At 46.1% G+C, this 27,634-nt stretch overlaps 1 protein-coding gene across 1 annotated transcript in view; it reads right to left on the reverse strand.

The window, feature by feature from the left end:
- Window positions 1-8,506: 8,506 nt before the first annotated feature.
- LOC144153318 (uncharacterized) overlaps window positions 8,507-27,634 on the reverse strand; it is a 39,172-nt gene continuing 20,044 nt past the window's right edge. The window contains exons 6-8 of the mRNA XM_077684968.1: window positions 15,995-16,174; window positions 13,887-14,003; window positions 8,507-8,671 (exon numbers count right to left, since the gene is read on the reverse strand). Coding sequence (XP_077541094.1) covers window positions 8,513-8,671; window positions 13,887-14,003; window positions 15,995-16,174 — 456 coding nt within the window. The 3' untranslated portion in view covers window positions 8,507-8,512. The remainder of the gene's footprint in view (window positions 8,672-13,886; window positions 14,004-15,994; window positions 16,175-27,634) is intronic.

Here is a 27,634-nt window from a genome sequence, read left to right on the forward strand (position 1 = left end):
CGAACAATTCTGGGCAACAAACATTTGTGTTATTTGCTTTGAGACCAGCAAAGTTTAGCTCGTTGAAGAAAATGAGTGGTGTTGTCGTCATGGAGGATGGTGACCCGATGACGAGACGAGGCAAGTAGATTATGAAGAAAAAGTCTATACTTATTTACACAGACGACTAAACATAGCACTAGACAAAATGAAAACTGGGTTACAATTAAAAGGCGCCGCAGCGCACAAGGGGGTATCGCGGCACAATCCCTGATGTGGGCCTGGAGGCCAAAAAGGTGCCGAACCGCCGCGCGGTTGGCGAAAAATTCGTGGGGCTCTGGCGCCCGGAAACCTCCACGGGAGCAAGTCTTGATGCGACCTATCTGGGGCACAGCTCCGGACAAACTCCGGACAAAGCTCCGGACAAACAGTGGGCACCGAAGTAATGCAAAATGGGATACGCATGTCCGGTCAGCAACTGGCCAACGCTTTTAATAACTTTTTTGTATCTGTTGGTGAGAGTAATTATGACCCACGTTGTTTAGAGTATATGGCACCCAGGAACTGCAAAAGTGCGTTTTTAGCACCTACAAGCGAGCACGAAATCATTTCCACGTTTAGTTCATTCCGAAATAGCAAAGCACTTGATGTAGATGACCTACAGATTGGGCCTGTCAAATACGCAATCGATATAATCTGCCCTGCCATTGCACACATTTACAACCTTGTCTTTCAGCATGGAACCTTTCCAGCCCGCATGCAGCATGCAAAAGTCTGTCTTGTATTTAAAGCGGTTGACAAGAATGACTTCTCGAATTACCGCCCTATATCTGTGCTGCCGGTTTTTTCCAAAGGATTAGAAAAACTAATAATTGAGCGTATGACTTCTTTTTGTGACAAACATTCTATAATAACAAACTCCCAATTCGGTTTCCGCAAAAACCTATCGACCGAGTATGCTCTTCTAACGCAAAAAGAATTTATTTTAAACGCCTTCGAAGCTAAATTATTAACACTGGGTGTATTTGTTGACTTTTTAAAGGCATTCGATAGGATAAATCACGCGACGCTGCTAAGAAAACTTGACCATTATGGCTTCAGGGGAGTTTTCTATCATTTGATTCAATCGTATCTTCAGTTCCGCTGCCAAACCGTTGCAATAAACACTCATTTGTCCGAAATTAAACCTATAACAGCCGGAGTTCCTCAAGGTAGCATCCTTGGGCCATTACTTTTCATCCTATACGTAAACGATTTAGTGAACATTGCCCCATCAATCAAATTCGTCATCTATGCTGATGACACTACATTACTTCTAACCTGTAAGGATGGTACAAGGCTATTGGTTGAAGCAAATTGTGCATTAAGTACACTGCATAGTTGGAGCGTATGCAACTCGTTAAACATAAATACCACTAAAACGAAGGCTGTCCTTTTCAGAGCAAAAAACCGAAAAGGAAATGTTGATGGGGATCTTATGCTTGGTACGTCTAAAATAGAAATAGTAGATCACGCGAAAAGCCTGGGAGTGATATTCGAAGAACACATGGTGTGGAATAGGCATATCGCAGCGATTTCAACAAACTTGGCGCGTATTACAGGTGTTCTTCCAAGGCTGCGTTTCTATCTCCCAACAAGTGTTAAGCTAATAATTTATAATTCCCTTTTTGTATCCAAACTAAATTACTGCCAGTTGGTCTGGGGAAACACAACAATGTCAAACATAACAAAACTTCATATCTTACAAAAGAAAGCTGTGAGAGCTATTTCAAATTTGCCGCATGATGCTCACACTGCACCCATTTTTAAAGAACTTTGTATCCGCGCTGTTCCAAAATTTTATAATGACACGCTCCTCAAGCGTTACTACGCAGGAATGAAGCGAAACAACATTATCATCGATCAATTATCAACTATGAAACGAAACTGTCCTGTTCGTCATACTCGCCATGCTGACACATGGGTGATTCCCCTTACACGCACAAATTATGGTCGCCAGTTGCTCTCCTTTACATTGCCGTCATTACTTAACTCGCTGGGTACATAGATATTCCTTTGTGTGAATCTGTTATTTATAGAGTATTTCTCATTTTTGTGTCTGAAATGTGTCTTCGTGCATGTGCTGATCAAGAATGTTTGCTGTATAAAATTTCAACTGTGTGTATTAGCTTGTTACCGTTTCACACGCACGATTAGTTTTTTTTGTACATTACTACGAAAGGGGCACAGACCCCGTCAAGCCTTCTTTCTCTGGCTTTTTGTCTGTGCCCCTGGTATCTGTGTTGTTGTTGTTGTTGATACCATATAAAGGTGACTTGACGACGTGCGAGCATGAAGCCACAAAGCCGCCTCCCCACAGCAGCGCATCTTCCAATTAGGGTTTGACCCCCGCTCCCCCCTTGGCCGCCGCCCCCGAAGGTCGGGAGGAAAAGAAAGTCTTCCCTACAGCTGCGACGAAGGTCGCAGGCAAGGCCGTCTCAAGGGGCTGCCACTCCGCTGACGGATGGGGGGACAACAAAACCAGGAGAAGGGAGGAGGGTCATCGTCCCGACGGGGTCTATCGGCGCTGTCATCATTACAGCTCATCAAAAGCCCCATCAAAAGCCTGTGTCAGGACTGCTTGGACTACTACAGGCACGAAAACAAAGTGATTACAGCGCCGATACAGACAAACAACAAAAATACGGGAGGAATGTCTCTTGAGGACTCAATGCATGCAAGTGAAATTTCCGCGTGCCAGCAAAGCACCAAGAGAAAAAAAAGCACAAATGACGCATAACACGCCCGCGGCGCATCATCCAAACCAGAAAAATACCCGCGTACGGGATACAACGGCAAAGACAAAATTAAGGCTGACTCGCGACAACAAGGGAAAGAACAAAGAGAAAAAGGCAGCAAAATGAACACCGCAATTGCAAAACAAAGTAACAAAACACAGGGTTTACCGTTACTTTCCGCCCCAAGCACAGAGAGGAACAAAAGGAACAGCAGCGGAATGGACCGCACACGAGCGTTCAATCAGTTCTCCACAGTTCCTCCCCCCCTTTCGCCTGTAATACTCAACTTAATCGGGCGCTGCTTCCAGGTGAGAGCCCACACCTTGGTTGTTGCGCCAACAGCGATATTTAGCGTTCGACGAGGCGTGCTTAGCTCGTGTTGCGGGCTCCACACGCCCGCAACTCGAAGAGGAAGAGGCATCGCCCAGTTGTTGGAAAGAGCTTCGTCGGCGTGACGAGGTGCCCGCACATCAGAACATCGACGCCTTCGTGAACGCCGACTCACACGCGCACAATGACACAACAGAAGTTCTCGACGACGAGGAGACGGTGCAGCTTGTTTCAGGCGCACAAGAGAAGTCTGAAGGAGCGAACGATCCCGATACTATCGACGCTCCCGTGCCGACACCAAGCCAGGTTATGGACGCCGTCGACCTTCTGAGGCGGTTTGCTGGGGCGCACGACACTGCCGAGGACCCTTTGAGTTCACTGGCCAGCTACAAGAAGTGTGTGATCCCGCTGCCTCCGAGGCGCGCTCAGGCGAAAATCACAAACTTTTTGTCGAGGCAATAAATTTGTCGTTCTCGCGATTTTCGGAAGTTCCCAATTTAACGAAATAGTTCGCGGGTCCCGGTGACTTCGTTAAATCAAGGTTCAACTGTATAACTTTTGCGGCACATATTGAGGAACCGAAATGAGCCAGTTATTACATTCGGTATGCACTTTAGGGGCAAATTACTTACGGCAGACAGGCGACAACACTGAGCCTGCTCAGGCTTTCCGCACCCAACTGTAACGTGCCGTCGACTCGGAGCGCAGAATCCTTGCAGACGAGTTGTAGTTGTGAGAATGAATTGTGTTGTGCCGACGCAATTGACAGAACACAATTCATATTCGCGTGGCATTGTTTCCGCCCATTCACCGTTATAATAGAAGAATCGGACAATAAAAATCGATGCACTGGCTCGGTGGCTTAGTCACTACCTCACGCTTGTCTAAGTAGTTGGATTGGTCAGTGTGCGTTTTGTGTTTCTTACACCGTGTTCGTTTCACCAACTCAAAGAACGCATCACCACACCTGGCGCCTTTTACGCACATTGAAGCAGATGACGTCCTCTGGCGGACGCAAACAAAAGGTCTTCCATCGCCCTCTGTTGATATAAAACCACCATATCAGAACGCATTTAACTCATTAAAAGCAACTAAAAATAATTATATATTTGCATGAAATCCTATTCTGCTTTCCTGTCAAAAACGTGGGACTTTGGTCCGCGTGCCTTGTCGCGAAATTGACCTACTCAACTCCGAACGCGCAGGTGCCGAAATGATGTTATATCTTATGTATGTATGAAAATGTTAATGTTAAATCCCACATCATAGTAACGCCTTCTTTCATCAAATCCTATTGTGCATACGCACTGCGCCCCCTGACGGCTAAGAAACTCACAGTTCCGAGTTTCATTATCGAGGCGCATGCATTGTCTCGGTGCTCACGTGCCCATATAGTAGGCGGGGTGAGACCGCCAACCCCCCAATGGGCGTTTAAAAGCGTTGGAAGCAGTGTTTATCTTAACAGGCGTAGATGTTTTTTGCTTATTTTGTTTGCTTGTACTGCACGCGCAGGCGCAGCTGTTCTGTGTGATCACGTGATCTACTAGTCCAGCAAACGACGAAGAACGGAAACCGTGCGGCAGAGGCAAAGAAAGCTTCGATTTAAAACGGCGCCGCAAATTCTCGCCTAAACGTGAGTTGCTTCTCAGTTTGAACAGCCGCCCGAGTAGGAGCGATGATAAATGCGTGAGCTTTCAAGGTGCTTATTCTCAAAACTACCACCTACAGTGTGTGGGCTTTAGGCTCGGCTTCACTTTTGATGAAAGGGCGGAACTTACCGTTGTTGTGCCGTTCTAAAGAACGTACATGACCTGTAGGGCCGTTCCAAGGCAATGTTACCGAAGATAAGCGTCTGAACACCTATATCAATATCGGAAGAAGCACCAAGCTTATTCACTGGCCGCGGGGGCCACTTTTCTGATGGAGGCGAAAAGCAAAAACGCCCGTCTGTTCGAGATTTCGGTGGACGTTAAAGATCCCCAGGCGGTCGAAATTAATCCGGAACCCTCCACTACGGCGCGCCTCATCGCCTGCGTTGCGTCGGCGCGTTACACCCTATAATCAATCAACCAAGTTTCTTTACTGCGACCTTTGATATCGAATTATTATACTATTGAAGGACCTTTGCTCATGTTATTTTAGCTTTGGATGCAGTAACTCTTTTGTTACCTTTCACTTTTCTTACGGGTTTTCAGTGTGGTATTTGCGAGTTTCTCACAGCAGTGTGCAGGGCTGTGTATGGTAAACTAATCTCCTTTCAATGGTATTTTGAAGCGTACTTTGTGGAGTCGTGTTTAAAAAAAAAAGTTTTGTAGCTGAATTCGGTGCTCCAACTTAGCTCTCGATGAAGCTGCAGGCAAATTTCAGTTATCGAAACCAACTCCTCGGTACTGCAATGGGCGACGCATTTATTTTTCTGAGGATAAACCCGAACTGCGGCGCATATTCAATCAGAAATGGTCACTGGAAATAAATTACTTGTTTCTATAAAAGTTCCTTCCACCTCTAACTATATTTTTTACAGCGTGCACAGTATTTTGTGGAGTCTCTTATTGCGCGAAATAAATGTAGTTGAATTCAATAAAATTTCATTCAGCACATCAGTCGTATAGCCTGTTAGTAAAATGGTGTGTGCTGCTGGCGGGACTAGGCGGCAACTTCAAAGCAAAACAGCTACAACGTTGCAATGCAATGCCAGAAATAAGATAAAATCAACTACTGCGATTATATAATGTGAAGCGGTAGCTTAATCGCTGAGTGTCAAGCAATAGCCACAAAACTTGGCTCGATTCGGTAGAGAAGCAATAGGCGTAACTTCAATCATCATCATCATATAAGCAGCAGCAGCAGCAGCAGCAGCCTGTCTACACCCAGTGCGGGGCAAAAGGCCTCTCACATAATCTCCAATCACCCCGGTCCTGTGCTAACTGCGACCAATTTATCCCCCAATCTTCTTGATCTCATCTGCCCATCTAACTTTCTGCCGCACCCTGCAACGCTTGCTTTCTCTAGGGATCCACTCTGTTACCCTCAACGACCAACGGTTATCTTGCCTTCGCATTACATGCCCTGTCCATCACGCCCATTTCTTCTTCTATAATATATACTAATACGTCATTAACCGGTTAATTGGCGTATTCATGGAGGTTGTGGCCGCTACTACACCAGGGTGGCCAATCCTGCTCTGGTGAGGGAGTGTGTTACCGGCAATGGTCGCCGGGGTCAGGACGCACCCCAAGCCCCATTCTGCAATTCCATCAATACGCGGATTTTTTTTAATCCGGTGGAAATTGTCCGGCACCGGGATTCGAACCACGGTCCTTCTGGACGCGACGCGGATTCTCTGCCTCTACGCCACCGCTGCACCTTGCTGTACCGGAAGAATCTTGGAAGAACGCGAACATCATCCTAATCCATAAGAAAGGTGACATGAAGGACTTGAAAAATTACAGGCCGATCAGCTTACTGGCAGTCGTCTACAAGGTACTTACCAAGGTAATGGCTAATAGAATTTCCGCAACCTTAGATTTCAGTCAACCTAAATAACAAGCAGGGTTCTGTAAAGTCTATTCAACAATGGACCATATTCACACGATCAATCAGGTGATAGAGAAGTGCGCTGAGTATACTGAACCCCTATATATAGCCTTCATAGATTATGGGAAAGCATTTGACTCGGTCGAACCCCCAGCTGTCATTCAGGCAATACGGAACCAGGGGGTAGATGAGCATTATGTAAGAATACTAGAGGATATCTACAATGGGTCCACAGCTACCATCATCCTCCATAAGGAGAGCAGTAAAATACCTATAGGGAAGGGCGCCAGACAAGGAGACGCAATCTCTCCAATGTTATTCACAGCCTGTTTACAAGAAGTATTCAGAACATTGGATTGGGAACAGGTGGGAGTAAGGGTTAATGGAGAATACCTCAGTAACCTCAGATTTGCTGGTGACATTGCCTTGCTAAGCAACTCGGAGGACAAATTGCAAAGCATGCTTTCCACACTGGACAAACAGAGTAGAACCGTGGGCCTGAAAATTAATATGCAGAAAACCAAAGTAATAATCAATAACCTCGGGACAGCACAGCGGTTTGAGATGGGTGGCGAGGCAGTGGAAGTGGTAAGCGAATATATCTACTTAGGCCAAGTTGTGACCCCGGATCCCAAACATGAGGCAGAGATAATTAGAAGGATAAGAATGGGGTGGAGTGCATACGGCAGATATTATAAGATAATGAATGGCAGCCTACCATTGACCCTGAAGAAGAAAGTGTATGACAGCTGTATCTTACCGGTACTCACCTACGGGGCAGAAACTTGGGGGCTCAATAAGAGAGTTCAACTTAAATTGAGAACGACCCAGCCGGCAGTGAAATGGAAGATGATAGGTGTAACATTAAGGGACAAGAAGAGAGCGGAGTGGCTTAGGGAAAAAACGCGTGTTAAGGACATATTAGTAGAAATTAAGAAGAAATGGACAGGGCACGTATTGCGAAGGCAAGATAACCGTTGGTCATTAAGGGTAGCAGATTGGATATCAACAGAAGGCAAGCGTTGCAGGGGGCGGAAGAAAGTTAGATGGGCAGATGAGATCAAGAAGTTTGCGGGGATAAATTGGTCGCGCTTAGCACAGGCTCGGGATAATTGGAGATTAATGGGAGAGGCCTTTGCCCTGCAGTGGGCGTAGATAGGATGATGATGATGATGATGATGATGATGATGATGATGATGATGTCATTAACACGCGTTTGTTCCTTGACCCACCGTACATACGTTTCCCTGCCTAATACCCCTGTCACACGGGCACTTTCAATCGCGATTAAGTCGATCCGAATCCAGCTCAATCCGGATCGGGTGCTGCTACACGGCAGTTTCAATCGCGATCGAGCCCGATCGCGCTCAAACTCAACCCTCGTTTCTCGAGCGCGATTGAGGTTTCCAAGCGCGATTGGGTGAAAGTGGTGACACTCTCGTCCCCGCTGAATAATGGCACAGAAGGTGACAACTTAACTAATGCTACAAATTGTATCAAATAACTTTACCGAAATACGCATGCAGTAACATTTATATAGTTCCGTATAACTACGACCGCGCAAAGTTACCAAACGCCGGCCGCGAAGTACATTTTTAGCGCCATCTGGCGTGCGTGAGTGCAACCGGTGCCACTTCTCGATCGTGTAGCAGCGGCGGTGCGTCGAGCGCGCTCGAAAAGTCAATCGCGCTTCACTTCAATCCGGATCGAAAGTGCCCGTATGACAGAGGTATAACTAAATATCCTCAAGACCCAAGCGCTGCTTTTTGTAACTAAGCAATTCTATCGGTTCGATAGTAGGCCGTTAGAATGCGTTGCTACAGCATATTTGCGCAAGTCATCTTTACATCTCCCAGCGAGTTTATTTGCAGCCAAAGCTGAGGTCACGGCTACGTCCACAGAGACGTGTTCTCCCCGCGTTCTAGAGCTCGCTTGATGAGGCGAAGCCGCCGGAAGTCACCCGTCTTGCAGTCGTTTGTGGGATCGTCCAGGTCCACGTTTTCCACCAGGAAGCAACCCACATGGTGGTGTCGGGTCAATTTCTCCATCTACGTCAACCAAGCAGAAAGTCAGTTAAAATCGAATGCTCTGTACACTATACAACGCACCTAAACAGTGTGTGAAGTAGAGTCCGCTGCCTCATGGCAAATGTGTTTGATTCCCAGAACTTAAAGATAAGCTGCTACGTGGCGTACGTTGCGATCATCTTCCATCCTTGCACTGTCAAAAACTATAGGATCAGATAAATTTATTTGTATATGTGTACGGTTTCCTTTCTTGCGAACATTTATAACCCCAAGTCATTTGGGTCCAGCCGCCTAGCCTTATGTTTACTCGGTTTTGCGTTGAAAAGCAAATTTACCTTGAAAAAAAAAAGCAGGGATATATGAGCGAAAAAGGAGCATAGTTATGTTGTAACGAGCCCCACGAGCAATAATGTACCACCCCCTTCCTAAACATAGTTTAGACAAGCGCGAAAGCTAGAAAGGCGTCCAACCTCCCCTGAAAGTGCCTCCGATCAATCGTCAAACCTTCACTGTCCCAAATCGCAAACGAAGAAAGAACCCATGCGACGATTTTTCGCTCACTATGTAAACGCATCAACGAACGATCTAAATGTACACCAATACGTGGTTTATAAGATAATGGTATACTGTTGTACTCCTTCTTCATGATGGATGTGTGTATTATCTGATCTAGAACCGTTCCTCTTTCGCGATTTTGACGAAATGGAAGCCCGGTCTCACGCACACGCCGCGTATCCTGAGATCTTATCATAGCTTTTCGGTCGACCAACTGGTCTATGGGTAAATGCGCATTAAATTTTGACAGGACGCCATCGGTACCACTAAGAAAGCTTTCGCTTTAAAAGCAGCCACAGGCTTGGCGGACTGCTTGTAACCGACACTACACTATGTTGTGCCAGAGCGCCTGGCCCAAAGGCGTTGCACGAGGCGACGCGCCGACAGCGAGGCTGAGTCACGCCTCTCCCTTTCGTCGCTGCGGCGCGGCCGACTCCTGCATCTCGAAACCCTGCGGCGCGGCCGAATCCCGCAGCGGAGAACGACCCAAACAAGGGCATGTCGCTACGCCCGGAGGCGAGGTCACGGAGACGGCGGCGGCATCGCCCTCCCTTTCCCCATTGGCGGCGCAGCTGACTCACCGCTTCGCTACCATTCGTCGGAATTCGAACTTCAGGCAGCGAGAGCCCTGATTGGAGCTTTTCGAACTTCTTGGGGCCACAACGAACTTCCCGGGCTATAAAAGAAGTCCGGAGGCTCTCATCGTCGGCATTCCTCGGCGGCTTCTCTCCGGCACCAGTCTCTTCGGAAGCACCGAGTAAAAAGGGGTGCTGTCGCCTTTGTGTGAGTTATGTAACGATTGCTTACCCTGTACATACTGTATATAAATGTTACTTTAAGTTTTCGTCGGCTCGAGAACTTCTTCGCTCGGCTCTGCGCCGCGTCGATAGCGGACGGAGCAAGGCAACATCGCTACACCGGTGACTGCGCTCGGGTGGCCAGTCGCAACAGCGGAGACAGCGTCGGGATGGCTGATTCCCAACCTCGGTGACGAGCAGGAAGGCGAGTCACAACCTTGGCGACCGCCCTGGGATAGTCATTCCCAACAGTGGTGCCAGCGGTGGGATCGTCATTCCCAACAACTACAACGGACGCTTCATTCAGTGGAAGGTATCTTCAACTGTGTAGCCCTGCCAGCCTGGTCACGGCGCCAATTTTTAGTAAGCAGACGGATCCAATTCGTGATCTTGGAGCGGCTAGCGTAATTCGGAAGATTAAGATGTCGCGAGCATCGCTGCGCACGAGCTGTGGCTGCTCGCTTCTGCTTCTGCATCGTCATCTCCCGACCAGATCACATTTCGTGACAGGGTCTAAGGCTGCGACAGATGAGAGTACGGCGGCGAGCCCTCACTAGAGATGTGAGTGGTCTTAAAAAACCAAACAGAAACAAAAACATTTGAAAGAAAAGGCAGTTTTCGTTTTTTTTTTTAACCAGGATAACATTGAAAAAAAAACAGCTTCTCCGGGGAAATTTGGTGTGATGCGACCAATCTGCAGTGAGGGAAATTCTTTCTGAAATCAATGCCTTGACGGCAAATCGTGCGCAGATTTTGAGAGCGGACGCTCTGTTGGGACTTATGAGAGGCAGCATGTAACAATCATAGTCGTTTCAGTGTTAACGGAATAATTTTTAGGGCACTTAAGTCTATTAAGTGATTCGATGGCGAAAGCCAGCGATTATCGACGAAGTCTTCACTGCTGCATCGATGTCCCGTTCACTTGCCACGCGGAGCGCATTCGGATAATTCTTGTTCCATCCTGGCATGGTGCAGAGTTACTGCTCTGGATACCACACTTGGCTGAGGCTCTTGGCGACGCAGGTTCAAATTCCATTCGAACCCAATTAAGTTTCTATGTATAATTTTTTACTCATTTTGTTTTTCAGCAGCCCTAATCTGGTTTCATTCGTGTAGTCGCCAGCAAGTATACGGTTAGTTTTAGCGCTTGATGAGACATCTAAGTATGCCGATTTTTTTTTGTAGATCTTTGCGAAATCGTCATCTCTATTTTGCACGTTTTTCTAAAAATACGCGAAAAAACCTGTTTTTACGCCCCTTGAAACTTTATGAAAACTTACATCTCTAGCCATCACTTGTACACGCGATTTCCGCAAAACCAAGATTTGAAAGGTGCGAGCTCTTGCTATTCATCTCGATAGTTGCCACTATCCAAACCTTCAGGTGTCTAAGTAAAGCCGCGGAGTATAGGATCTTACCAGAAGTCTGCAGGAATTATCGGAGAGCGCGAAATAGTAGCAAATTGTGCGCACAATTTGCTACTATTTGGAGCTATGAACGTGATGATGTTCGTACCAGGTAAGTAATTTCCTATTCTTAAAGGGGCCCTGAAAGGCATTTTGAGCACACTAAATGAAGTAGCGCAATCGTTAGATTGGGTCGTCAAGGTCATCTGGGCCAAGTATTACTCTTTTACGCGCAGCGGAAAGCTCACACTTTTGTTGCAAAGTTTGTCGCTTTTTTCTCACCCTTTCCTTCGTGTTTTTGGACGCCGCCATCTTCACATGTCTACATCATCGATTCCCAGATGTTCGTCATGAGCTAGACATCCTGCTATTGGGCGGCTTTTTCACGCACTTCCGGCAAAGAGATGAGTCGTCTGCTCAGCGTCGACTCGCCGGCTGATCAGCCAGGGGAGTGTTGGAGTGCTTGAACATTTTACGACAAACGAAACAAGTGTAAACAAACGCTTAACCGTTCGTATTGAATGCAACACGGCCATAACACGACATGGATATTCTCTTACCGGAGTACGTTTAATAAAGAAAGCGTTGAAGCCCCGTGGCACTTCCTTCGTGCAATCGCAGAGAACGCCCTGAGCCGAATGCCCGGGTTTGACGGATACATTTTTTTCCACTTCAAAAACAATCCAGAGATGCGTTTCGAACGAACACAACGTCATAACATGCGTTGCAAGTCTGAACCGTGATTGACAGACGATGGGTTGCCTCCTCCTGCCCGTCGTAAATTCGGCACTCACCTCGCGCGCGGTTTGCGGGGACGAACAGCAAGTCACTTAACTCTGGCGCGCAAGCAGAGATGGCTTTTAGCCACGCACACTGCACATACCCCATGCGAGGTTGAGTCGTACGTCGCTCGAGAAAGATAATCCAGAACATGGGAAGCACTATCCACCCGCAGAAGCACAACGTCCCATTTCATCGCGAAACAAAGGCGTCCACAACACACACACCATCGCCTCCTGTAATGGCAAACGCATCTCACACTTCCTAATGAGAGTGAGTGGTACGCCTGCAGTGCCCACATGTCGCGAGGTGGGGCCCCGAGCTGAACCGGGATCACGCAACCGTAACTGACTTCTGGGGCGGTTTGTGCCTTGTTGCCAAGGCAACCGATGTTTGAGATCGTCAAAGAAAGGCGCTCGCTCCAGCGCTAGAAAGCTCAGAGCCGCGCCGGAGCATGTTTTGCCAACGTTGCCGCACTCCACCACGCGTCGCCCCAAGCTGAACTGGTCACCTGATTGAAGCGTTTTGTGCACGGGTTCTGTATCGGTTTAAAATGTCTTTTTCGCATGGCGCCGGCAGGAATTACCACCACCGCAAAATAAGACCCGGCACCAGCGGGGCCACATCTGATACGGCGCTTTTTGGATAAACAGTGCGCGGTGCATGAAAGGGACCGAGCGCAAGATCCTCCCCAGCGGCTGCGAGTTCGCCGCCGATTAAAAGTCACGTGCTGCACTGCAGCAACGCACACCGCGAAAGGGCAAGGCCAGGCCACCGCACACATGCGGCCAGATTTTTCGTTCGCTTATCCATCCTTGAGCGGAGTGCGGAATTCATGGTGTCAACAAAACTTGCCCGTAGCAGACGGCAGTCGGAGGAGCGTAATGCGGAAGTACGTCACCGCTGACTAGCGCAGCATCATGGGAGGGAGTGCTCGCGCGCCGTCAACAGTTGAAAAGAGGAGGAAACCCGGCGCGACGATAATGCGCGGTTTCTGATTTACGATTTCTCCGATAATACTCATCGCTTTAACAAAATTCTTGCGGGAGGAGATTGCTAATACATTGTCTTATTTGGTTACATGTACATCCATGCATCGGCGGAAGGTATTTCAGGACCCCTTTAAATTAATGCCATGACTGCATGCCAAGCATGTTTATACTTGAAAAAAGTGTGCTTGATTCCTCAGTCATAGGAATCGGTAAAACACGAAAGTGAAATATGCAGTGAAATCTCCAGCTGAGCATTATTTGCGGGTCAGCGGCTGTCTTGTGGGTGTGCTTGGCGAGCGACGCCCTGCTGGCGGGTCGCTTTGGCAAAGGTGTACTGGTGTCATTTCCGTTACGGATATGACGTCAGTGAAATCTTGCTGTACCCCGGCATAAAACACTTTCGTGTTAAAATATAAAACCCGAAAACGAACAATCCGAAGTATAACGTACTCTTTAGTGCTAAAGGTTGCTTCCCCGCAAGAAGACCACGTCTGTGAGGGTGCACCCTTTACTGGCCGCTTGCTTCGGTGTACTGGCGTCACTTCCGTGGCGGATATGACGTAAGTGAAATCTTCGTGAATGCCGGAATAAAACACTTTAGTGTGAAAAAAACTGCTGGGTAAACGCTCTCAATAATCATTTCTCGGGGTTTCCGGTTGGCCGTTACAGTTCCGAGCTTCCGCGGTGCCGGAAAAATAAAAGATACCTTCTTCTCCATGGAGGCGTCGTCGTCGAAGCCAACCCATGAGTTGCGGCTGTGCGCGTACGTCGACAGAGTTTCTTCGTCATAGTGAGTGTGGTGTCCCCTGTACACTTTGCAGAGCTTGTGTGGAGAGAATGCAGAGAGGGAGAGAAGAGGCAGGAGAAGTCACGGAGGTCACGTAACTTAAAGCAAGTGCACGTTTTAGCCGCAGCCTTATAACGCTCGGTGGTATGTATTTTTTTAATTTTAAACAAACCAAAGGGTGGGACAGATAAAATAACAGCACACGACAGCGCTCCTCCTGTGCAGTTGCCTCCTGTTTCTGGGCTTTTTGCGCTGTTTAAAATGTGAACCCCCTTCCCCGTAACTGGCCAGAATTTGCCTCTTATAAAAGGAAAAATTCCCGCTGCCGAGCGGCAATGCATACTTAGGTATTTGCTTTTACGTACAACACCGAAAATATTTTGGGAACTACAGTGAAATAAAATAGTATATTGCAATGTGACGTCAAACAACGTTTGACAGGCACATCACCTATAAGCCGAATTTGTTAAAATAAAATTTTCACTTAATGTGAAACAACAACACAACAATTGTCGTTTTTATATGTGCAATGGTATTTGCAGCAAAAGACAATTTCTCAGCCCGAACATAGACATTTTACCCTCCGCGGTGGCTCAGTAGCTATGGCGTTGTGCTGCTGAGCCCAAGCATACATGTTGAATCCCGGCAGCGGTGGCTGCTTTTTTTATGGATGCGAAAAACAAAAGCGTGGTGTGTGGAGATTTCGGCGCACGTTGAAGATCGTAGGGGGTCAAAATGAATCCGAAGCCCTGCACTACTGCGAGCCTGAAAGCCCAGGTATAGCTTCGTATCGTTAAACCCCACAATCAATCAATCAATCAATCAATCAATCAATCAATCAATCAATCAATCAATCAATCAATCAATCAATCAATCAATCAATCAATCAATCAATAAATCAATCAATCAAACAATCAATCAATCAATCAACCGATCGATCGATCGATCAACCAATCAATAAATCAATCCATCGATCGATCAACCGATAGATCAAACAATGATAAATTTTCCTTCCCTTTTAACTAGTATGCCCCGATGCTGACTAACACACGAACTGGCTTGTGATGTTTACTCGCCCACAAAGCCAGGTTTTAAACAAATGCCTGACTCCTTCACGCAGTCTAACAATTTTATTCTTTTCATGCAAACAATTTTTCTCACCGAAGTTTCGCATAAAACTATATATATAGGCCGTCTCATGTTGTGTTCTTTCGTAAATCAAGACCATGCGCTCCTTTCTGGCGACAATAAAAAAATCCCGGGCCATCTCCACTAATGTGAGACCTGTGGAGGGGCGAAGCATGCAGTGTATAATTGTATTGTTGACGCCTTGGCGTTTTTGCTCACGGAGATGAAACCATAACTTGAAACAGGGGAAGGGGCGAACCATGCAGTGTATAAGTGCATTCTTGGCGCCTTGGTGTTTTAGGCCACAGAGATGATAACGTTTGTGGGGGTCGAGGTATACAGCTTTGCTGTAAAAGTATCGTGTCGTCGAAGCACGAAGCGTTCTAGCGCGAGGCGTTGTAAAAGGAGTGTCCCGGTGTGTTGTTCTAGTACACGTTCATGCCCACGGAGATGAAACGTTCTAGCGCGAGGCATTGGAAAACGAGTGCCCCGGTGTTTTAGTACTGTGACTGCATGATACTACGATGACTTGAGACGACGACGACATGAGACACCGACAGCCCGAGCCCTTAAGGGGTTTCGCCCCTAAAACAATGCATTTACCAATTGGAGGTTTAGACGTGCAGCTATATTCCATTGCGAAAGCTCTAAGGGCACAGCACAGCTAAGCATCACGGTTTGCGAAAAAAAACACGCCTGAGAAGAAAGGTAGTGCCCGTCACTGCTCTCTGTTTACGAAAGCAGATGGCGGAGAGCGGAGGAACACAATAAATGGTGCGACAAGACCCAGCGCCCTGTCGCTAGCCAATACGAGTGCCTGCTACATCCTCACGGGACATATCCTCAGGTCAAGAATGTATACTGAGAACGCTTAGCGAAGAAAGATAAGGTCACCGTACTTTGGAGTAAGGGTAGGTCACGTCCACTTCGGTTGCCAGTGTTCCCAAAGCCGGAGGAGACTTGTCCACTCCGCGGTCGGACGTTTCAAACTTGAACACTGCCAGCGACAGGGTCGGGCAGACGTTGTTGGCAGCCGGTGACGCCAAGCGCAAGCTCCCCGCCAGCTTCACGGCGTTCTCCTGAAGGAGGTGAATGAGGGAGCATTGTTGTATCCCACACGTTTCAGAACACGCCCATGCTCATTATGGGCCTCGTGCGCTGGTATGGTGGCGCCACTGATGTGATGTGTTCAGCGCCATCTTGCGGTCACCAACGAAATAATCTCTGTGTTCTGCGAGCAGACGACTTCCCGTAGCATGGTATTTTGCGCAGTACGAATATCAGTACGATAAGAAAGGAATGATGGCTATTCTGTTGCAATTAGATACAAACAGCCAAACGCTACTAGGATAAGAAGAAAAGGTTTCGCAAGGGCGACAGGAAAGCGATTCATCACAACACACCAGTTGCATACAAGTGCGGGACTGTTTCCGCGCTTCATGGACATACTGTCATTTCGCAACGGCTTCAACTGAACATCAGTGGTGCCGCCCAAGTGAAACATAAAAAAAGACGAAAACCCGCAAGCCCACTTACGAGGAGATAGAGAGGGCTGAAAGACTGTGCTTGTTTGTGTGGATCGCCTCCTGGAAGCGATAATGTGAGTGTGAAGGAAGGCGCGATCGCTCCACCAATGAAAAATCTGCTCTGTGAGTGGCCAGGCCCCTCGGGTCCTCCCGGGGTGTCTGAGCAGGGACGCCCGCAGCGTGCAGCTCCGGCTGCGGCTGAACTGCTGTGACGTGGCAGCCCGACTGCACCGCCAAGGCCGCTGCTCCTCCCCCACCTGTGCCCACTGTCCCGAGCCTGAGACGCTGGAGCACCTGCTATGCTCCTGCCCGGAGTTTTCGGCACACCGGGGAGTGCTGCAGACGTCGCTCCAGCGTCTTGGGGTGCCCTACCAGCGCCTGGAGAGCCTGCTATACCGGGCCCCGACGGCACCCGCCGTGACGCCTTCCGCCTCCTGCTGGTCTACTTGGAGGCCACCGGACTTGCCCAGCGTCTCTAGACGATAGTCTGCTGGACGCTCCATTGCTGCTGCTTCACCAAGATCCATGTCGAGGCTCCTCGCTTTTGTTACTCGCCCACCTACCTCTTTATCACCCCCTTTCTCCTCTCTAATCTTTATATCCCCCTCCTCCGCCTCCCCACCGCACTGGGTTGTATGCAGATGAGCCCCCAGTTGGGCTCAATAATATCCCCAGTGCACTTCCTCTTCCTTTTCACCTGAACCACCTAAGAAGAAGAAAAGGGCCCCGGGCCCCACGAGAGCATTAAATGATGGCACAACGCCCCAACGACGCCGGCAACGCTTTGATGTATTAGATTTTTTTTTTACTTTAGATCCCGGTCAGGGCATAACCCAGCAGTTGGCGGTCAGCTTAGTGAGAACCGGCGACGTGACTTTCACGATGCCTGTAGAAGCAAATGTCTGTAGTGTAGATTCCACTGTGTCTTATAGGTGCCAGGAAGTGATTTGATGCCCGCTGTGTGCGTGGGATTGCGGCGAAACGTTCGTTAGCATATTGCGACACCTAGGCTGTACGGCTTCAAGAGCACGAACATTCAGGATTACTGAGGCAGGTTGTTTACTGACCTGAAACTGCTGAAACTACGATGAGTGTTTGTTGGACAGGCTCACAAAAAATGTCGCTTGATGCTTTTTTAATGCATTCTTATGTTTATAAACGCGCACTTAACATGCGAATATTTTTGGAAGTAGACGCGAGTGAGGAAGCTTTCGCGAAAGCGCGCCTATACGTTTATTTAGCTTGTTGTTCAACCTTGTTCGACATAGCCAGCGCACAACGGTAGAGCCTGTGATTCCACACGAATGGTTCCTCTTGCATTCGTAGTGCCGATAAAAAAAAGGGGGCAATTTGAAATAATAGATGTCGTTTCAAAGCTGATAGAGTTGTACGTGATTCTTCTTGTAACTGCATCCCAGCGTACGTAGTTGCACCGTGTGCTCGTGCATGTTATCTGTGCCAGAAAAAAATTGCGCAACAAGCTCCACTTCAACTCGTCTCCTTGGACCTACTGCGTCAGAAACGCGGGCCTACTGTGTCACGTGGGCCTACTGTGTCAGAAACACGACCTTCTATTTAAGATATTTGAGGGTGATTTGAATAAAACTGTAAATGCGAGTCTCCGAACTGTGGCTTACGTGTGTCTATCTTTTTATGGTTGTGAAGCTGCGTTGCGTAAACTTTTACGTTTCTTGTGTTTTTGCGTTAAAGTTTTCTTTATATATTGCCGGTGTGACTGCGCACAATGAAACCGTGTATATCCGTGGGATGCTCCATGTGTTTTATGATGTGTGCACACTTATACTGACACCAGAAGGCTATACGGGAGCTACAAAAATGCACTTGTGTTTTGACGGACACACGATATTGTTTCGCAGCGGTCGCACACCAAGTGGCGTGCACAAATGGTTCTGTTTTGTATTTCCTCTCGGGTACTAAATGCTTTGTGCACGTCGGCGTTGCAAGCAGCCCATCCGTGTACTGTCGTCTGCCTTTACTAAAGAAGTGGCACTTTCCGAAATAGTTTAGCATGCACTCCCGCCCAATTCGTGAGAGGAATGTTTATATAACTACTAACAACTAACAACAACTAACAAATAACAACTGTGAACGTAGCAAATCGCGGGAATGTTTGTATACTAATTTCCTGGTTTTTGTTGCAACTGAGCCCCGTAGCGAACCGCTGCATAGGTCTGTTTCGTTCTTTGGAAAAAACGCCACCCGTCTCTACCAGCTGGCGCACGTTTTTGCTCGCAACTGCAGTGCGCGAGGCCCATAGGCCTCAATTTCATAGGGAAAGCAGATCGAAGACTTCCACGGGGATGACTAAGATAACAGCTAAAGATGGGGCCGAGCTACTGCACAATTTGTAATTAATTTTAGAGTCTTAGTTCATTTTAATGCCGAAAACAGGCAAAAAATTAGAAGTGGCTTCGCTCGGCTATGCCAGGATATACGTAGCGTGAGCTAAGGTTCAGCTGGTTATTCTTAGGTATCCCGGTTGTCTAAGATTAGCTGATTATCATGCTTAGTGCTGCCAAAACGATTTCCATTTTAATCCAATACAATCCAGTCCAGTCCAGTCCAGTCACTGCTCCTCCCGCATGAGCAGCACGGCTCTCCAGGAGCCACGTGAAAAGGCTATCAAGCGACGCCAAAAGGCTATCAAGCGCTCCAGCGCAGCGTCAGACTTGGTAACTGCCCACCAAAGGCGCACAGCTGGGCACGCGCCGGCACCAGTGCGTCTGCCGCGGCTATGACGTCCCTCCTCTGGAGTGCGCAGACCGGTGAATGTGCAGACCCAATTCTGTACACACCCGTACTCCAATTGGCTTGGATTTCCCCAATACAATCCAATTTAATCCCATCCAATCCAATTCAATCCAATCTAATCCAATCCAAGGCTCCTCGCGCTTGCGCAGAATGGCCCTTCAAGGTCCACGCGAAACTGCTCAACCTCGGTCAGTGTAGCTTACGCTACAAAAACCACAGGTGCCCTTTCCGTCAATCTCAAGCGATAGCCCATTAGCTTCGCAGTTGTCTCTTGTTGGGGCTTTGCGGTCTTTAAATGTTAAGGTTAACGTATTTCATGGTTATTACTCATTTTTTGTATTAGAGACAATTTTTACACGAAAAACGTAATCGACATTTGCTAACTACCATGCTGAGTTGCCAGTTTGCTGTTAGAAGAGCATTAAAATCGGAGTAATTGAAGTTAGCGAAGAGAATCGGAATATTCTATAAAAGCAGTTTTCTGGGGCAATATTTAGTGCTATACCCGGTTACAACTTAAGAACGGCACCTCGCACCTCATCACCGCAACCGGCTGTTCCTCCGCTCGGCGCAAAGAGTGCGTTACTGCGAATGTTTTTGGAAGCACAAAATAAAAGAACCCCCCAAAACAAAACAAGTAAACTTAATGTTCTTGGGATTTTAAAATTTCAATGTGAGATACATTACCACAACTACCGTGTATCAAAACGTAAAAATATTATTAAAAAAATGCCATTCCCAGTCAAAACCCGGTGCAAAAATGACAAAACAAAACATTATTAAGAAAAAAATAACAAAGTTCAGTTTACTTTTTATGGCTTACGTGTTGTATTTTACACACGCATGCATTATTCACTAGCTTTTAAATTACGATGTGTTAGCGTATAGTGGCCTCTTTGCTTCACGCATTGTATTTTTGTCCCCACATTTTACACCATCTCATTCTCCAACATGGACGTCTCGTACGAGGTCGATTTTTTGGCGGAGCATGACTACGCAGTACCACCTGCAGCCGCATTTGTTACTGTTTCTTCGACTCCAGATTCTTCGTCGCGTTTGCGGTCTGGGGCGAGTTCACCGCCCCCTCAGAGCCCATCAACGCCGAAGCATCTGTACAGGAAGAACTGCAGCGGCATTGTTCTTTGTAGCCAGGGTGTCGAACCGGAACCGGAACCGAACCGAAAACCGGAACCGAACCCGAATTTTTGCCCGGAACCGGAACTGAACCGGAACCGTATTTTTCCGCCATTTTGGAACTGAACCCGAACCGGAACGAATCGAAGGAACCGTTCCGAACCGGTTCCGGGGCTTCAAAAATGTGATTTCTAGTTTTCCAGTTCGGTACCTTACCTTGCGTCTGAAGATATTTTGCCACTCCCCAGACAGAACCATGAAATATTTTGCGTAGTCTGTAGTTCCCAAGGCCCATCATGTTCTCTTCTAATTATTTCGCTCAATTTAATGTAAAGTTGTCCGTATATACTATCAGTTTGCGTTAGGCACTGCCCATCTCTCCCAATTATATTTTACGTTGACAATAACTTAAGTTATAACGCATATTACGAGGCAACATATCATGGAATATTCTTCATGGTTTCTCTACATGGTGTTTAAAATCGCGTTAAGTTTTTAATGTCTTGTTAATTCGCATGCATCCCTGTCCGCTTGTGAAGGCCTTCAGGGACACCATCAACAATACATCCATATCTTCCACTTATAGTTTGAATGGGCAGTTATATACAAACAGCACTGAGACACAAACACTCGCAGTTCTCAAAATTAACGTAACTTTTTCTTGTATACAGTGCCGTTGTGTCTTTCGGTTACTGCTATAAGAGAACATGAGATTTTAAAAAATGGGGAATCCTAATTTCCACTTTTAAAGTATATTTGATAGCATTTTTATGTTATCTCAAATCTGCTTAACCTTAAACTTACGAGGTGAATGGATTGAAGTCGATTAGTGCGGGTTAGCGGGTAGACTCGCCACACCCCCTCGCCACATCGCCTCGCCACACCCCCTGTTTCCTGGACCACGTGTGGCTTTCGTGACGAAGTAGATCCTTTAAAAGAACGCTCCGTCCACCTCAGCATCACTTGGCAGCGGAGGCAGAGAACAGAACGGTCGCCTGATAGTCGCCTTCCTATTTCACAGGTTTGAATATTCTGCAGTAATCTTTGTTCGCTTACTCAGTCACTTTTTCTGTTGCCTCTGGTGCCAACCACCCAGTGTCATTGCTATTGTGTGCTCTTGTGTACAATCCCGCATTGCTCTGGTTATGAAAACTGACATTGCTGACCTAAGACGCGAGATCGCTGATCTTAAGCGTGAATTTCGAAAAGAAGTAAGGGAAATGCAGAAAAGCTACGAGGAAATTAAAAAAGAATATGAAACCACTAGGAAAGAAAATGTGGAAATGCAAAAAGGCTGCCATTTCTTCAACAAAAGCTACGAGGAAATGAAAGAAGAATGTGAAACTACAAGAAAAGAAAACGCAGCTTTGAAAGTTTCAAGTTCGACGTTGTCATGATAACGGAAACCTGGTATACGAGTGACACAGAAGTGCTGCGCCTTTCGGGCTTCAACACGTTCTTTCTAAATGGGTCCCACGGCGAGGTGGGTGTGTGTTACAGCTCGTGTCTACACAGCTTTCTTGTAGTACAATGAACGAATTTTCGACAGTTCCGACAGATTATGAGGCTTTAACGGTGCAATGTAAAAATGCTATTTTTGTTGTTGTGTACCGCCCCCCTGATGGACAACTCGAAAATTGTTTCGGATTTTTAGAAGAACTCCATTTTGTTTCGTCTTATGGTTTACAAATAACTATTGGTGGGGACTTTAACATTAACATATTACAGGCAAGCGCACATTCGCGTGGTCTAGAGCTCCTTTTCGGTTATTTCGGCTGCATGAACGTGATCAAGGAACCGACTCGTATGGCCCGTCTTTCCCAAAGTCTTATTGATGTATTTATAACCAGTGATACAAGTAGCAGTACCATGTCCGGTGTGACTGGTTAACATATAGGTGACCATTTACCTATATATATGTTCTCAATGCACACAGAAATACTAAGATGTAAGCAATGCCCCGAATCTTTCGCTTTTCACGATATTAATCAGAATACTTTGACTACTTTTCGTCAGAAAATTCCCTCTATTTGGTGGAACCCTTTACTTCTGTGCACCACTGCAGATGATGCCTACGATACTTTTCTAGAATCATATAAAGATGCATATAAAAAGTATTTTCCTCTTAAGATGGTCAAGAAAAATAATATAAGGAAACCATGGATTACAGACGAATGTCTGAAGATGATCCGTAAAAAAGATATATTGTACCATAAGTTTGTAAAAACAAAGAACAGGGACAATTTTGTAGCCTTTCAAAAGTAGCGAAACTTTGTGACAAAGCTCTTACGCTATACTAAAAAAATGTACTTCGAACATGTGTTTTCTGAGGCTTCCTCCCGGCGGGATGTCATGTGGCGGGAATTGAATAAACTTTTGCACCTCCTTAACCCCCGTACGACGACTTTGAATTGACAGTAGATAATAAACCACTCAAGGGTCAAGAACTGGCAACCAAGTTTAATAACTATTTAACGAATCTTATGCAATGCTCCCACAATGAAAGCGCTATGAGCTTCCTAAAGGATTCTAACCCCCACAGAGCCCTTTTTTTCTCCGGTAAGGCCTCAGGAAATATGGTCGATCTTCTTGTCACTAAAAAATAGCAAGGCCATAGACATCGATAGGCTTCACATTCGGCCTATTAAGCTTGTACTGGACCTTCTTGTATCGCCGCTTAGCCATATATATAACTTATGCCTTACTACTGGTGTTTTTCCAAAAAAGGTGCAGCAAGCTAAGGTCACGCTACTGTTTAAATCCGGGGACAAAACGAATCTTTCCAATTATAGACCAGTTTCTGTACTTCCAGTTATTTTAAAAGGCTAGAAAAAGTAATCGCGAAACACCTTGTGTCCTTCTGTGACAAACACTCTATTATATCATCAAAACAGTTCGGTTTTCGTAAACATATGCCAACGAATTAGCTTTACTAACGGAAAAAGCATGAATAATCCAGGGATTTGAAGAAAAGAAGGTAACTTTAGTTATATTTATAGACTTTTTCAAAGGATTTGATAGAATTAGTCATTTAACATTGCTTTAAAAATGACAACATTATGGGTTCCGGGGGCTTTACTCTTTTGCAATCTTATTTAAGTAACCGGCAACAGGTCGTAGCAATAAAGGAACACAACTCTTCTTCACAAGAAGTAAGGGCTGGAGTTCCGCAAGGCAGTCTTGTAGGGCCAATCCTGATGAATATTTATATGAATGATATCGTAGAAATTACTGACATTGCGCTTTTTATTATTTACGCAGATGATACCAACATTTTCTTTCAATCGTGTGATACTACTCAGCTTTTGCATTTAGCAAATATAACCCTCCGAAAGCTTCACAAATGGACTAAAGCATACTCGTTAAAAATAAATACTAAGAAAACTAAAGCGGTGTTATTTTCACCAGCTCAAAGATCTGTTGACAGAAACCTCAGTTTGTACATCGGATCTGAAAAGATTTGTATAGTTAGTGAAATAAAAACTTTAGGCATTGTTTTTTAAGAAGATTTAAAATGAGATGCCCATGTCTATCACGTCTGCACTAATTTATCTCGAGCGTGTTGGGTGCTTTGTAGGTTACGGCCTGTGGTTACATCAAATATTAAACTTATTCTTTATCATGCTATATTGACAGCTCACATCAATTACTGCAGCCTCGTATGGTTAACCAGTTCCGCAAAAAATATTAATAAGCTGCATTTATTTTAGAAAAAGGCCATTCGACATATCGCAACTGTACCATATGACTCTCACACCAACGAACTATTTCTGCAGTATAATTTGCTTCCTGTCCACTGTATCTACAACTTTAATCTTCTAACAAAGTATAAAAATAGCTTGCAACACAACGGTGCAGCGTATCTAAGTCTATGTAGTTTAAGAAAACCGTTGGACGTACCGTACGATATTAGGGGAAGGAGTACATGGTTCGTGCCGTTTTCAAGAACGAATTATGGCAATGATAGGTTGCAATCTCGAACTGCCCGCCTTTTAAATAACCTAGCCGAGAGTGGCATAGCTATAAATACAATTTCTAAGTGAGACTTAAGGAAACGTTTACTGCTGAACATAGAACATTTTTAACTGACAATCTATTAAGCGTTGTCTCTCGTGGCAGCCTTGGTTTAGCCAAAATTACTTGTAATATTTTTCAAGCGTTTTATTGGCATTGTCTTCATTCCCTGCAAACTTTAGCATCTAAAAAGTACCGTACACTGATTTTTGCCAATATTGTGTGTATTTATTTATGTGGATACTTCTGTAGTGCAGATTTTGATGAGTGTATGCATACCTGTATATAACATGACTTTTTCTTCAAGTTTTGTCTTTTGCTTTTTTTGTGTCTACACAGGTTCCGTACATATCCAATATTTCTCTTTTTATGTACCTGTGTACCCTGTTTTGGTTTGTAACCTTTATATGTATATATGTACCTATGAGTGCCTATATGTGTGTATGTATATCATTTAATAAGTATCTTTTACAAACTGTGAGCTATAGTGCGTATTAATGCTTTCTTTTATGTTTGTATGTAATATCGACATGTTAAGGCGAGATTTATTTTCTTAGGATTATTTCTTGTTCGTATGCTTCGAACTCGTGTTTCTGCTCTGCCACGCCAACCGTTAGGTGCCAACACCTCGTCAAGCGGCAGTTTTGCAGCTTTTTGTGTTTGTCCTCACATTTCTATGTACGAAATGCTCAATAAAGTTGAAGTTGAAGTTGAAATTAGTTAGGTGAGTGAATGAGCTAATGTGAATTATTGGGACTGGTGTGTTGATTAATTTTGATTAAAAGAATTAGTGGGTCAGTTAAGGCGGATTCGACGGTCGAACCAAACATGATATCTTTGGGGTCCTTGGCATTTGGAAATTTTGCAGCGTTCTCCTTCTCGACCAATCAGGAAATTTTGTCACGCACAAAGTAGCCGCAAAGTTATGTGAGGACCGCCTGAATGCTATAAAAGGTCTTTCTTTATGCCCGTATTGCGAGTTCTCCGCTGCACCACAGTGCTGAATGTATCAATATGTAACCACTCCTGCCTTGGCTGCCAACAGGTGGCTGGCAGTATATTACAAATAAATAAAATTATGTTGTTGCTGCATTAAAATTGACATCTCGGACTAAAGTTAATAACTAATTGCCTAATGCATATTGTATATTCATCAAAGAGTTTTCAAAACGTGTGTATATATAAGGGGAGACAGTCGGAAAGAAACTAAACTGCAAGAAAAAAAGGGAGGGACGATCAACTGGTTTGATGCAAGAGCCGCCCGATAGCATTCTTCAGTACCTTCTCTTTGTGTTACTGTTCTGCAGCCTCCCACAGGTGTAGCATCTCAACCGCCGAACAAAGCCCTTCTAAGCTGAGGAAGCGGCGATAGCACATGCGCTTAGCCAAAGCGGCGCCAAAACTCTCATAACAGACCCTTAGCAGGCGTGGCCCAACTTTGCCAACGGTCGATTGCATGTTACAACACTTCCGATGTTCAACCAGAGACCACCAACGAGACCAGTCACGATTGTATGGGCGCCAGCTCATACGGGCATCAACGGCAAACAAGATCACCAACCTCGTGGTTCGAGATTTGACTCGCTTAGCCGGCGGCTGATGAAGCCCGACCCGAGTGCATGCATCCTGCAGTCACAGACCAAGAAGTTACTCAGCACTCTGGCCTCTTCCATAGAACGCACTCCTCCCCGCACGAATCGCTACCGATTAACCAGGAAACATTACTCCGCACCCTGTGGGTATACACCTTCCCACACAACGCCAGACTTCACCTCTTTGACGGGACACAACTCTCTCCATTGCGTTGATTCTGTGGAGAGCCTGGGAACCTCATACACATAGTAAGCGGCTGCGACTAGTGTGCCGTAGATCCATCCAACCTTCACCTTTACATAGAGAATTGGGAGACAGCCATGGCCAGCTGCGCCCTGGAAGATCAGTTGTTCTTGATGGAAACGGCTGTCGATTCGGCCCCCTCGAATGAGGACGCCTCTCTTAAACATTGTCTTGATTGAATTAAACTTCATTTTCTTTCTCTCTCTCTCTCTCTCTACAAGTGATCATTACTGCTGCTTGTGACTTCAGTCGGCTATCATCTTTCCTGGAGCCCAATCGCTGTCACCAGTCGCTGAAGGGCTATTAGCAAGTTCCTATCTCCAGTGGTTCCCTATCCAATGTCGTCCTATACCAGCCGTCCAATGAGTCTTTAGAGCCATTCTTTCTTTCTAACAGCTCTGTTAGCAGATAAAAGATGAGCAGTAGAAAATTTTTCTAAATACCACCTGCCACGCTTGGCAGTCGGCGCCACATACTCGTCACACTACCATAGAAAACATTTTGCGGGTACAGTTAAAGGAGCTCTTCAACACCTCAGATACTTTAACAACGTAGGGGTACGAGCTAGTTGGTACTCCATCTAAACACCGTAGAGCGCAGTAGGCAAGACAAGGGACGTCCGTGTCCCCCTTCGTCCCTTGTCTTGCCTACTGCGCTCTACGGTGTTTAGACCTCAGATAAACTGGCCGCGGTGGCTCAGTGGCTAAGGCGTACGGCGCTGATGAGCACACAGACGCGGTTTAGATTCCCGGTCGCGGCGGCCGCTTTTCTGATGGAAGCGAAAAGCGAAAACGTCCGTGTGTCCGAAATTTCGTGGCACGTAAAGATCCCCGGGTGGTCAAAATTAATCCGAAGCCCTCCACTATGGCGCGCCTTGTCGTCGGCGTTGCGACGGCGCGTTAAACCCAACAGTAAATAAATAAATAAATAAATATAACTAGGTAAATAAATAAATAAATAAATAAAAAGCAGTACATAAATAAATAAACACTTTCGAAAACGCTTTCGATCTTCTTCGCATCTGGAAGAACTGCGGAAACTATAGCTATTGCCAGCACAGAGCAACAGTGCGTGATTTGCTCGTCGCTGTGGGTACACCTTCCGTTTGTATTTCGCTTTTGTGGCTTTTTTAGATGGCTATCAAATGCGTTCTCTTCTGCAACTTAAGGAAAGCCGGCAAACAGCCGCTACACCGCTGTAATGACGTCATTCAGCGGTCGAAGATTGCGAAGACCGGGAAGGAGAGAAAAATATTTT

This window comes from Haemaphysalis longicornis, unplaced genomic scaffold (genome assembly GCF_048455015.1).
Source record: "Haemaphysalis longicornis isolate Haplotype H1 unplaced genomic scaffold, Haemaphysalis longicornis Haplotype H1 scaffold_9, whole genome shotgun sequence".
Lineage (NCBI taxonomy): Eukaryota > Metazoa > Arthropoda > Arachnida > Ixodida > Ixodidae > Haemaphysalis > Haemaphysalis longicornis.